The 14,932-nt window shown below is 34.2% G+C and overlaps 1 protein-coding gene across 1 annotated transcript in view; it reads left to right on the top strand.

Annotated features, from left to right (window-relative positions):
• LOC143230112 (SCY1-like protein 2) overlaps positions 1-14,932 on the top strand; it is a 457,312-nt gene that overhangs the window by 390,567 nt on the left and 51,813 nt on the right. Inside the window, exons 8-9 of the mRNA XM_076463162.1 lie at positions 3,260-3,475; positions 10,200-10,316. Coding sequence (XP_076319277.1) covers positions 3,260-3,475; positions 10,200-10,316 — 333 coding nt within the window. The remainder of the gene's footprint in view (positions 1-3,259; positions 3,476-10,199; positions 10,317-14,932) is intronic.

Genomic DNA, 14,932 nt, shown 5'->3' with positions numbered 1-14,932 from the left:
CGATTTGCAAAGAAATAAGCTATTTTTCTCTAAAACAGAACAATAACATGTTAATATATCACGTATTTTAAACAATGCTTTGTAAATATAGAAGGAATTTGAGTCTCAAACATAACAATACTCTTAATTTGTCACTCTTCCAAACAATGATTTGTGTTTTTAAGATACTCAGTCATTGTTATGGCTTTTAATTACTTTATAACGTGATATATTTCTGTTTGTTTGTTTTGAATTTCGCGCAAAGCTACACGAGGGGTATCTGTGCTAGCCGTCCCTAATTTAGCAGTGTAAGACTAGAGGGAAGGCAGCTAGTCATCACCACCCACCGCCAACTTTTGGGCTACTCTTTTACCAACGAATAGTGAGGATTGATCATCACATTATAACGCCCCCACGGCTGAAAGGGCTAGCATGTTTGGTGCGACCGGGATTCGAATCCGCGACCCTCGGATTACGAGTCAAACGCCTTAACCCACCTGGCCATGCTGGGCCTGATATATTTATGTCCATTTTATCACTTATGTTTAAAAGTTACGCCATTTTCGTTAAGATTAAGAAGTATGTTCTAGTTACAGAAAATTAAAATAATAAACCATTTAAAGCGAACAACTAAGTTATATTTATACAATGAACCTGATTCCATCTTCATATCTTCATACTCTCCAGTAATTAAGGTTGCTTGTAGATAAAATACGCATTTAAATTGACAAAGTTTTCAGTGGCGTTATTTCAGACCTGAATGTATAATTTAGCCTTTCTTCTCCCAGCTCGTGTGTATTTAGTAGTTAAACCACATCAAAATGAACACCCCTATTCAGTATCTTGGGTTGTTTCTTAAGTGTGGTATTTTGTTACCAGCCATTACAATTAAAACAATATATATATGTGTTTGACATGGGACTGTGACCTTGATACAGCTATTACAAAGTTTACTGTAACACTACATCAACTCTACAGTTGCCATTTGAGTACATCTGAAGTGGGACAACACGACATACGACACACTTATTTATAAGAATATAATGACCATGCAATTATACCTACACCATTGTTACCAATAGCTAGTGCAACAGTACGCTTGACATATCTACAACGTCATACCAAATAAAAATGTTAACAGTACACATATTATATTATTGTTACTAAATAACTATTTTAACAGTAAGTTTGTTGTATTTATTATATATACGTCATTGTTACTAGATAACTACTTTAAAATACGTTTGTTGTATTTGTTATATACATATTATATATATACGTCATTGTTACCAGATAATTATTTTAACAGTACGTTTGTTGTATTTATTATATGTAGTCATTGTTATCAGATAACTATTTTAACAGTACGTTTGTTGTATTTATTATATGTAGTCATTGTTACCAGATAACTATTTTAACAGTACGTTTGTTGTATTTATTATATGTACGTCATTATTACCAAATAACTATCTTAACAGTACGTTTGTTGTATTTATTATATATACGTCATTGTTACTAGATAACTACTTTAAAAATACGTTTGTTGTATTTGTTATATACATATTATATATATACGTCATTGTTACTAGATAACTACTTTAAAAATACGTTTGTTGTATTTGTTATATACATATTATATATATGCGTCATTGTTACTAGATAACTACTTTAAAAATACGTTTGTTGTATTTGTTATATACATATTATATATATGCGTCATTGTTACTAGATAACTACTTTAAAAATACGTTTGTTGTATTTGTTATATACATATTATATATATGCGTCATTGTTACTAGATAACTACTTTAAAAATACGTTTGTTGTATTTGTTATATACATATTATATATATGCGTCATTGTTACCAGATAATTATTTCAACAGTACGTTTGTTGTATTTATTATATGTAGTCATTGTTACCAGATAACTATTTTAACAGTACGTTTGTTGTATTTATTATATGTAGTCATTGTTACCAGATAACTATTTTAACAGTACGTTTGTTGTATTTATTATATGTACGTCATTATTACCAAATAACTATCTTAACAGTACGTTTGTTGTATTTATTATATATACGTCATTGTTACTAGATAACTACTTTAAAAATACGTTTGTTGTATTTGTTATATACATATTATATATATACGTCATTGTTACTAGATAACTACTTTAAAAATACGTTTGTTGTATTTGTTATATACATATTATATATATGCGTCATTGTTACTAGATAACTACTTTAAAATACGTTTGTTGTATTTGTTATATACATATTATATATATGCGTCATTGTTACTAGATAACTACTTTAAAAATACGTTTGTTGTATTTGTTATATACATATTATATATATGCGTCATTGTTACTAGATAACTACTTTAAAAATACGTTTGTTGTATTTGTTATATACATATTATATATATGCGTCATTGTTACCAGATAATTATTTCAACAGTACGTTTGTTGCATTTATTATATGTAGTCATTGTTACCAGATAACTATTTTAACAGTACGTTTGTTGTATTTATTATATGTAGTCATTGTTACTAGATAACTGTTTTAACAGTACGTTTGTTGTATTTATTATATGCAGTCATTGTTACCAGATAACTATTTTAACAGTACGTTTGTTGTATATATTATATGTAGTCATTGTTACCAGATAACTATTTTAACAGTATGTCTGCTATTTTATATCTACAACATTGTTACCAATAACTGCTTTAATAGTAACTAACTATAAAGTTTTCTATCTTTATAGCTGAAAAAATAGGGGTTTTAGTAATTTCCTTAACCCAAATTAATTCATGGAACAGGCAGTATCCTGTTGTTGTAGGCGGATGTTCCTCTTTTATTGATATCATCATAGTACTGTCAATTATTCTGTACTTTGGTGGGACAATAGTAAATATTTCGTCTTACAACGTTAAAATCTGCTGTTCTGTTCTTTGCGGTAAACACAGCATATAGCCCAATTTGGCTTTGATATAAAACAAACATATGAAACCAGATAGTCTTCGGTTTTAATCCGACCAGTTGTCTCTCTTAATTCAGATACATTTGTTTTATTTATTTACTTGTTTATAATTCACTAACCCATTTTAACCCTAACTTCAGTTTTTATTGTTCGATTGTTTTCTTGCATATTAATTTTAGTGGACATAACTCTCTACATTTTACCTCTTATGTGGGCTGAGAAAGATACACCTGAACAGTTAGGGCTATCTCAGAGTACTGTCCTTCTTACCTTTTAACCTTATAATTTCTTTTCCAGAGTCCAGTACCTTGCCAGTCTTTCACTTCCAAACTTCCTAAGTTGAGTCAGCCTGACTTGGATTACACTGCACCTGAAGTCCAGGCGAGCTCATGCTGCTCTCCACATACTGATATGTTCTCGCTTGGCCTCGTTATTTGTGCTCTGTTCAATAATGGGCGGTCCCTTATTGAAGCCAACTTGAACACAGTTCATTATGATAAAGTGGTAGGAACGGTAAGTGAATAAAACAATAATGAGTTTTTTTTAGATTTGGTTTACCTGCTTAACATTTAGTTTAAACTTCTGATTAGACTTAACGTTTAGTGTGGCCTAGTTTAAACTTCTGATTAGACATAACGTTTAGTGTGGCCTAGTTTAAACTTCTGATTAGACTTAACGTTCAGTGTGGCCTAGTATAAACTTCTGATTAGACTTAACGTTTAGTGTGGCCTAGTTTAAACTTCTGATTAGACTTAACGTTTAGTATGGCCTAGTTTAAACTTCTGATTTGACTTAACGTTTAGTGTGGCCTAGTTTAAACTTCTGATTTGACTTAACGTTTAGTGTGGCCTAGTTTAAACTTCTGATTAGACAGTCTCTTTTAGGCACAGACGACATATTTTGTTTTTCTTGCTAAAACAGTTAAGTAGCTGAATTTCTAAATCCTCAAGTCAAAGAAAGTCGCATTCTGCACTTTAGTGCTGAAGTGTATCATGAGAGTGACAGTCAAATACTGCCATTCGCTCTGACAGAATAGTCCAAAACTTTGGCGGGTAATGTTGTCTATTTATCCAATTTATCTTCCCTATAATCTATTACTTCAAAATTGAGAAAGGCGAGAGGAATAGTTTTAGTGTACCTCTGCGAGAAATTAAACGAGCGATGAGAGAAAAGTTTGACTCTCTGAAATGACGTGTAGAAGATAAAATATATGAAACGCTATTTTCACACACTTCAAATTTTAAATCCGAAACTAAGAAGAAAGTGGTAAAAAGTATCACCGTAATAGGTGATTTTTATTACAAATCTTAACCTTGTTTGCCACCTTTCGGCAGCTTTAACATTAAAGTGAAAATTTGATTCCCTTACTTTTAAATATATTAAAAACACGGTATGTAATTCAGAATGTTGTAACTTTAGTAGCATTGTTACAAGGCTGACCTAATATCAACTCTAAAATTCAAGGTTAGCTCTCTGCAATTCTTACAGCGCATATATCTAAATGTGCAGATTTAGGCCGAAATAAAAGGAACATTTTTCTTAATTTACAATTCCACATTGAAACCACAAGTGTAAAAGTAGCAGTCAGATCCACAACCGGGCTGGACAACGATATGCGAAAGTTTATCTGAAACTCTCCTTTAATGATCAATAAAGCAAGTTCAAAGTTATTGTTCATATGTCGAATGCTGGCGAAACTTTAGATTTTCATAAGCCTAACATTTGTAATAATAAGACTAGAATAAAATTATTCTGCTTTTCATACGCCACTTAATCGGTCTATAATATTTGTGTGTTGTTTACATATGAGACGATCGTCAAATAACATTTACCTGATATAATTGTTGTATTGCTTACATTTAAATGATCAATGAACAATATTTACTTGATAATACTGTTTACATTTTACGGGTTCATTGAAAAATATTAACTTAATAATATTGATGTATTGTTTACATGTTAATCACTTGTTGAACAACAATTACATGATAATATTGTTGTATTGTTTACATTTTAATCACTTGTTGAACAACATTTACTTGATAATATTGTTGTATTGTTTACATTTTAATCACTTGTTGAACAACATTTACTTGATAATATTGTTGTATTGTTTACATTTTAAACACTTGTTGAACAACATTTAGTGGGTGATGTTGTTGCTCATGGCCTGGTGGCTACGGCGCTGGACTCGTAATCTGAGTGTCGAAGGTTCAAATCCTCAAGCACCAATCATTGTCGCTCTTTCATATATAGCTTCGGTTAATTTCAGTGTTCGTTGGTTAAAATTCGCTCAAGAGTTGGCGGTAGGTGATGGTAACTAGCTACACTCCATCTAGTTTTACACTGCTAAATTAGGGACGGCTACTACAGATAGTCCTCGTGTCGCTTTGCGCGAAATTCGAAAACAAACAATAGTGTTGTATTGTCTACATTTTAATATGTTGTCTATTTGTTTGGATATTGTTACCTGATCTATATTGTAGAATATTGTGGCACTATGTATGTTAGATATATAAAATTTTGTAAGCAACTACTAAACGTGCGGCGTGAGTTGGCTCCAGACAGAGTTCTAGATTTTGGAGCAGCAGAGCCGAGATCGATGGTGTACGATACTACAAAATATAAACTGTATTTTAATCTACTGGAGCGTTACAATAATAACAGTCAGTCACGTAGTATGATACAGTTGATTGTCAGCCTTCTTTCTTATCTGTAGTTCAAAATTAGGACCGGATACCATTAGTAGCTTTGTTATAAATACACTGGGTACAGTTTCGTATTTCAACAAGGTTTTAAGTGTTTAATAAAACATATAGGACTTGCAGAAAACGATTTGTTTGTTGTTAATCACAAAGCTACACAACGGATTGTCTGTAGTGTGTCTACCATATGTATCGAAACCCGAATTTTAGCATCGTAAGCCTGTATATTTACCGATGAAATTGTTTTATTTCTTTTTGTGATATACCACCGTACAAGCTTTAGTTAAATTATATTACATGCAAACATTTCTTTGAATTTCGATGTAATATTTCACTTTCTATGTCCGTGATGGTTCAACGTTAGGTTTGAGGGCTTGTAACGTTAAAATTTAAAGTTCGATCCTTGTGATAAATACATCGATAATAGTTCATCGTGTAGCTCAGCGTATCCCAAACTTTCTCTGTTCACGGCGCGCTTCGTGTCTCAGCAATCTGGTCACGGCCCCCTTAGGCAGTTCCGTTTATTTAGTAGTTAGGTCCAAACAACTTAATAAGTATTTATGTCCTAACAACTTTGTAGCTGTTTGAAATAATAATACACGTAAATTGAAAGTAAACACAATATTTTTATTTCATTTTTAAATAACTACAATTACTAATGGGATGTGTGTACCTGTTGGTCACTGCACAGCTTCTCAAACCTTGGAATATGATTGGATACCGCCACCCTTACTTCCTGTTCCACGTTGATTTACGCGCGGTAATTGCTTTTTATCACAGCAACTGCCAAAAACCCAGTTTCACAGAGATATGACGTCGCAAACGGATATAATATTCGCTGAACTTTAGCACTTAGCAGGTGACATTCATCTTTTACTGATATCCAAAACTCAGTTAGTTCCATGCTGCCAAATTTTGTTTTTAAAGTTATGTCACAAAATAGTTTAACAAGAATTTCTTCTTCTGCAGAGGTAAATTCAGATAGATGGGGCCTTAGCTTTGAATGGGTCTTGGATCCATGCAAACTTCCCCATATTTTTGGAAAGTAATTTTCAAACCAGTCACTGAGCTGTGTTAGGTGCTCCTCAAAAACAGATTTTAGTTTGTGGGTCAAATCAACTACATTGGATGTAACAAACTGCTGCATCAGGGGATTAGTTTGTGGGTCAAATCAACTTCATTGGATGTAACAAACTGCTGCAACAGGGGATTAATTTGTGGATCAAATCAACTTCGTTGGATTAACAAACTGCTGTAACAGGGGTTTAGTTTGTGGGTCAAATCAACTTCGTTGGATGTAACAAACTGCTGCAACAGGGGTTTAGTTTGTGGGTCAAACCAACTTCATTGAATGTAACAAACGGCTGTAACAGGGGATTAGTTTGTGGGTCAAATCGACTTCATTGGATGTAACAAACTGCTGCAACAGGGGATTAGTTTGTGGGTCAAATCGACTTCATTGGATTTAACAAACTGCTGCAACAGGGGATTAGTTTGTGGGTCAAATCAACTTCATTGGATTAACAAACTGCTACAACAGGGTTTAGTTTGTGGGTCAAACCAACTTCATTGAATGTAACAAACGGCTGCAACAGGGGATTAGTTTGTGGGTCAAATCGACTTCATTGGATGTAACAAATTACGGCAACAAGGGATTAGTTTGTGGGTCAAATCAACTTCATTGGATGTAACAAACTGCTACAACTGAGGGAAGCAGTCTTTGCCGCCATCTTCATTCACTTTTCTTCTCCATGGTAGTAACTTTTTTCTGGAGGCTGAAACATTCTCTACGAGTTTCAGAATTTGCATGTTGCTTTCCCCCAGAGAAAGGTTCATTCAGTTTTTCGAAGAGATCACACAGGTACGTTGATTTTGACAAAAAACCAATATCCAGAAAGTTCTTAGCTTATTCGTGTTCTTCTTCTTTGAGATAAGAGTAAAGTTCCCTTTCGTAATTTGAACACACGGGACAGTAAAAAGATATGAATCTCATATCTTTATATGCACAATTTTTTAAAAAAAAACTCGCCTTCTGTGGCCGAGTTTTTTAAAGTTAACCACTTTCAACACACTTTTCAGGATTAGGTTCAGTGCAGAACTCAGGTGCTTTGACGCAAGGGCTTCCCTGTGGATTGTGTAGTAGGTCCACAATACATCAAGAGCTTTGTTTCGTATGAGTACCTGCAATCCCCCAAAACAGTCGGACATAGAGTGACCACCATTGGTACAAACGCCAATGCACTTGGTTCAGTCTAAGTTGTTTGTACACATAAAAGTATCAAGGATCTCAAACAAGTCTTAAGCCTTTGTACCTGCAGTGACACTTTTACATAAGAGAAGGTCTTCCAGTCTTCCACAATTTTGTCACCAACCAAGAAGCGTGTGTAGCAAATCAAATGAACATTCTTGTTATTATCCGTCGTCTCATCTAGCTGGTATAGCAAATCAAATAAACATCCTTGTTACTATCCGTCACCTTGTCTAGCTGGTTTAACAAATCAAATGAACATCCTTGTTACTATCCGTCACCTTGTCTAGCTGGTGTAACAAATCAAATGAACATCCTTGTTACTATCTGTCACCTTGTCTAGCTGGTGTAGCAAATCAAATAAACATCCTTGTTACTATCCGTCACCTTGTCTAGCTGGTGTAACAAATCAAATGAACATCCTTGTTGCTATCCGTCACCTTGTCTAGCTGGTGTAACAAATCAAATGAACATCCTTGTTACTATCTGTCACCTTGTCTAGCTGGTGTAACAAATCAAATGAACATTCTTGTTACTATCCGTCACCTTGTCTAGCTGGTGTAACAAATCAAATGAACATCCTTGTTACTATCCGTCACCTTGTCTAGCTGGTGTAACAAATCAAATGAACATCCTTGTTACTATCCGTCACCTTGTCTAGCTGGTGTGACAAATCAAATGAACATCCTTGTTACTATCCGTCACCTTGTCTAGCTGGTGTAACAAATCAAATGAACATCATTGTTACTATCCGTCACCTTGTCTAGCTGGTGTAACAAATCAAATGAACATCCTTGTTACTATCCGTCACCTTGTCTAGCTGGTGTAACAAATCAAATGAACATCCTTGTTACTATCTGTCACCTTGTCCAGCTGATGTAACAAATCAAATGAACATCCTTGTTACTATCCGTCACCTTGTCTAGCTGGTGTAACAAATCAAATGAACATCCTTGTTACTATCCGTCACCTTGTCTAGCTGGTGTAACAAATCAAATGAACATCCTTGTTACTCTCTGTCACCTTGTCTAGCTGGTGTAACAAATCAAATGAACATCCTTGTTACTTACTATCCGTCATCTTGTCTAGCTGCAACCTGAATCTCTTTTCTTTCATTTTCTCAATAGCTAATCTTTGAAATATTTAACCATGTGTTGGATTCTACGACTGATAATACTGTTGGATAAATACACCTTTGAAAACAGTCTTCTACAGATTCACCAACCATAATGTTCACTATATCCACTGCAGACAGTAAAATTAATTCTTCCGTAAGAGTATGAGGCTTTTTACATTTCCCGACTCTATACGCCACCTTGTAGGATACTAGTAAAGTATTGCTTGGTATTGATGCTTGTTTCAAAAATGTACCTTTTTGTTCTTTCAATTATTTTAACTTTCTGGTAAAATAATCACAGGATGTACTATACCATGTTAGGATGATTGGTCTTTAAACCACATTTTAGTTTACTTGAAAGCAGGCACCCTGGAGCCAAAACTGTTAGACATAATACACACTGTGGACATTCTTCATGACTGACATCTACTGAAGTAAAACTGAAATCTAGATAACTATCCTCATATTACCATTATTTCTGTTTCTTCACAACTTTGTCACTGGTCTGTGGTTCACCATCCCTTTCTTCACTCCCACACTTCTTATTAATGTTCAGAAATCTTTATGCACATGGACTAAAAATCAACAAAATAATTCACTGAACTTTGCTTGACCTCGAGGACACTTGATCCCAACACTCTCCAGTTATTCCGATTACTGACGGACCCGGAGAATCAAAAGTTGTTTATATACAAAATCTAAGAAACTAGAAAGTTCGAGAAGTTACTGGCGTAGCCAAAAGTACAAGTAAACAAAAACATATCTCAAATATTCGAGAACGTTACTGAAAGGAATGTAGCGCCATCTAATGTTAAAACTGTGAACGATCTTAAGCTAGTAGTTTGCGCGGTGTCCGACAGATGTCAATATCGCTGTGTTACCCTCGAATATTTGAAATATCCCCGCAGCACACAGTTTAAGAACTACTGGTATCGCCTAACGTTTAGCAACAAGACAAACAATCAATGTTGGTTGGTGTTTTAGTTTGTTATTAAACGACCATTTGTGTTATTTGTTCTAGTAATGATATCAGATAAAACTGGCTTTTTCCAAGTTAAAGTATTTTTTTCTCCAACTCTATTAGTTACCTGAAAAGACAGAAGAAACATGAAATGTTATTTGTCTCTTTCTAAAGTTCATAACTATACATGTTTTGTTTTATTTTAGTTGGAACAGAAGCTTCGTGGGTTTCAAAACAGAATACCTGGTCTCTTATACGAACCCCTCCAGGGGCTTCTGAGTGTTAACCCTAGGAGAAGGCCGAATGCGCAGAATTTTTCGATGGTGAGTGACATGTTTTAGGTTGAACATCGTTTTAAACGGAAATACGTGGTAAGCGAAGTGTGACGTCGTCAAACAGGTGTCAATCCACGAGCTCGAAGGTCAGTGAGAAATGTCGCCCAAGTTACCTAGGTAACTCTACGCACATAAATCAGAATGATTTCCGTCTGAAAAAGCAATACAAGCCACGTGCTTATTTAAAAAAGCAATACAAGCCACGTGCTTATTTAAAAATCAATACAAATTACGTTTTTATTATTTTTTTTACGCGTAGCCAGGAAAAAAGATAGCTTGTGTACATAATGACATTACACGTGAACATCGATGTGGTAAAATACGTCTCGTGCCATTTTCTACCAGATAATGAATATATAAAATAAATATAAGGCATTTCGAAAAAGGTTTTCAAAATAATTCGCGATTATCGCTGGATACTTCACCGGGAGTAAGTCAGGGAGACGAAAAGTGGATACAAAGTTCAAGGTAGACCCTTTTTATTAGCAGACAAATGTTCTGGGTTCCTTGTACCAACTAGTAATACCGACTTTGTACCAAAATGACAAACAGGATTTAGTTTGTTTAAAATTTTACATTTTTAATTTCGCTATCCGTCTTTAATTTAATAGTGTTAGACTGGAAGGAAGACAACTAGTCATCATCACCCACAGTCAACTCTTGAGCTATTCTTTTAGCAACGAATAGTGGGACTGACCGTCACATTATAACGTCTCCATAGCATGTTTGGTGTGACGAGAATTCGAACCCGGAACTCTCAGAGTGAAAGTGTAGTGCTATAACAACCTGATCATATAGGCCCTAGTGAACCAAATGGTGTTAAACCTCCCTTTCTTCAATCACATACTTCCATCAACTGGAAAGAAACAGGATTTCGTGCTGTTCTACACGAACGCAAACCGATTCAATTACTCTATGGATTTATGTTCTAACCGGTATTGTGAAACCTTCGCCCTTACTTTAGATGGATAATGAAAAGTAAAACATACCAACTGGTATGCTTTGGACGTGACAGACTCATTACTGTTCGTCAGGTTGACTTTACTTGGCGACATAACCTGTAACAGTGTGGAAAGGCTTCAACTTCGTTTTAATATAACAATTGAGCACAATTCTTCTATTCTAAAGCCTGTTCGTTGGTTAAGTTAAGAAAAAAGTTTTATAAGCAAAATCCACTAATAACGTAGACTGTTTGGATTTACTTTAATGACAGTCTGTTGGATCTCAGGCTTAGTGAGTTCTCTGATGGGATAAGACACTTGAATGACACTTTTGTTAGATCGTCAGGCTTAGTGAGTTGTCTGATGGGATAAAACACTTTAATGACACTTTTGTTAGATCGTCAGGCTTAGTGAGTTGTCTGATGGAATAAGACACTTTAATGACACTTTTGTTAGATCGTCACGCTTAGTGAATTGTCTGATAGTATAAGACACTTTAATGACACTTTCTTTACACCGTTAGGCTTAGCCAATTATTTTGAACGATGTTCTTGCCCTTTTAAAAGATAATATAACAGTGTTATCACTATAAAAAATGAGAAAACTGTAATATATAAATAAGAAAGTTAACCGGTCACAAACTAAGAATAGAAGTCGTTTGATTTCAGCTTAATCAAGATATCTTAATATTACCAATCCTCCACAAAGTATCTAATCGTCCCTAACTCGAGTGTTTTTTGAAGAGATAGATATACATTAAAATGAATAATTGATGGTTATCTAGGAGATATAGTTTCAAGTATATATTGAGATAGATGCGTCTTCAAAGGCTATTAGATAGAATATAGCGTATGTTAAGATAAAGAATTTTTAAGGGTTGTTCTAGTATAGATAAATCCACGGGTTGGTCAGAATAGAAAAAAATTCATAGATGTTTAGAACATGGAAAGGTTAATTGGAACAGAGAAAGCTTCAAATTAAAAAGAATGTTCACACATTAGTACAGGTTTAACGAATTCTTAAAGGGATGTTGAATTTAGGGAGAAATCATTTTTAGACTTTTAGCTGTTGTTTTAAAATATATGTATAGAAGGACTTTAGATTTTTGTTTAACGAGGTTTATCTTCAAATACATTTTAAAAATCCATGATTCTTCATTTTGTCTTGTGTTTTCTTGGAATCTGTATTTATAACTTATTGTTATTTATATAAACTGTACTAGGTCTATGCACACTAATTAATTAAGTATTTAATCGATTTATTGCTTTGCTTTGATAGATATGATACATACGAACTGTACTATACTTTGAAATCGTATTTTGCCAATAGTTTGTTTTAACGATCGTAGCCTATTTGTTACAGTGCCTAACTGATAAATTAGAGGTTGTTTTATTCGCGTCCGTTAGTACAAAATCGCTCTCTAAGTTTTGAGTGACGAACAAGTGAAAATATTCGACTAGAGCGGACCCAGAGTTTCAAATGTAGGTTGTTCACCTTGTCTTTAGTCATCACTTAATTATTAGGGTTAGCTAGTCCGGATAAGTAAACAACCGACACAAACAATCAGACATTATAGTCACAAATGTTGGTTGTTCACCTTATCTTTAGTCATCACTTAATTATTAGGGTTAGCTAGTCCTGATAAGTAAACAACCGACACAAACAATCAGACATTATAGTCACAAATGTTGGTTGTTCACCTTATCTTTAGTCATCACTTAATTATTAGGTTAGCTAGTCCTGATAAGTAAACAACCGACACAAACAATCAGACATTATAGTCACAAATGTTGGTTGTTCACCTTGTCTTTAGTCATCACTTAATTATTAGGGTTAGCTAGTCCGGATAAGTAAACAACCGACACAAACGATCAGACATTATAGTCACAAATGTTGGTTGTTCACCTTATCTTTAGTCATCACTTAATTATTAGGGTTAGCTAGTCCTGATAAGTAAACAACCGACACAAACAATCAGACATTATAGTCACAAATGTTGGTTGTTCACCTTATCTTTAGTCATCACTTAATTATTAGGGTTAGCTAGTCCGGATAAGTAAACAACCGACACAAACAATCAGACATTATAGTCACAAATGTAGGTTGTTCACCTTGTCTTTAGTCATCACTTAATTATTAGGGTTAGCTAGTCCTGATAAGTAAACAACCGACACAAACAATCAGACATTATAGTCACAAATGCGACTTATCCACTAAGTTTCAGTTCAAGAGAGAATCCTAGAGCTCCAGATTCATTTGAGTACTGCTGAATTTTTCGCGATAAAAATATATAACACTATACAACACAAATTTTGAAGAAGTAAATATTTTGTTTCATAGTGTGATTTGAATCTATTTCCACAAGTACATGTATTTAGTTCAACTTTTCTTTAAATCTTAATATATAAAAATAATAGGAAAACTTAAGCCGCTGGATGTTGACGGACAACGTGTATTTACAATGTGTAATTATTGTGTTGAAGTTGGAATATATATATTCCGAAACGTTTTCTAAACATGTTTTTGTTCGGTGGTTGTGTTGTTCGTAGTTATATTCGTTTAATTCACCGTCATATAAAAGTTATTTCTAAATATTATCCAGTACTTTCATTAATGTGAAACCTTTCTTTATCGTTTCATGCTATTACCATGTTACTTTAATGTTCATTTTGATGTAAACTGCAAGTATTAAGAATTCCAAGAAGTGTGGACTACACGTCAGAAAGACGTGTTCTATTGGTCTACGAATGTTTTTTGCTACATTGTCTGTTGTGCTTGGTACATTTGGCTCGTTGTCTGAAGGTTGATTCAGTTTGAATTCAAACATAAATCTACGGCCTGGCATGGTCACGTGGTTAAGGTACATGACTCGTAATCTGAGGGTCGCGGGTTAGAATCCCCGTCACACCAAACATGCTCGCCCTTTCAGATGTGGGGACGTTAAAATGTGACGATCAATCCCACTATTCGTTGGCAAAAGAGTAGCCAAGAGTTGGCGGTAGGTGGTGCTGACTAGCTGCCTTCCCTCCAGTCTTACACTGCTAAATTAGGGACGGTTAGCACGAAATTCTAAACAAAACAAACCAAAAAGCTACATAGTAACTCTGTTTCTAGGGTTGTAAGTCTGCCGCTTGGGGGCCGTGGTCAAGAAAACCTAACACAAACTGTCGAAAAGGAAAATTAATTATTTTACCTCACGAACTTGTTTTACTTAAATTATTTACCACTCTTGAAAGAGTTTATTTACGAGAGAAACCTGTTAATATTGAAACTGATAGATAGATAGATAAACGAAAGGATGGGTAGATATGATGAAAGAAACACAGAATGAAATATTCGCTTATATCTATCTCAACATTCAATCCATCAATTTGTTTACTTCTCTTTAAATGCACAAAAACTAAAGATTGTTGATAATGTTGGGTGTTTTTGTTAATCAAACAGATCCTAACCAGTAGGATTACATTAGAATGTTGTTACGTATGATTCAACTTCTCTTAGGATTTATCTGTGTTTAGTTCTAACACATCTTCCTACATATGTATCATAATTATATTACATAAAGGACAAATGATGAAAAACGTTTGTGTGACACTTACGAATATGTCACTGTAATCTTGCCCTAGATTAAAAAATAAGTTTTATTTTGAACATTTTTAATTT

This window comes from Tachypleus tridentatus, chromosome 10 (genome assembly GCF_004210375.1).
Source record: "Tachypleus tridentatus isolate NWPU-2018 chromosome 10, ASM421037v1, whole genome shotgun sequence".
Lineage (NCBI taxonomy): Eukaryota > Metazoa > Arthropoda > Merostomata > Xiphosura > Limulidae > Tachypleus > Tachypleus tridentatus.
Note: the sequence above shows the minus strand (reverse complement) of the source record. Positions and strands in the feature narration are given on the sequence as shown.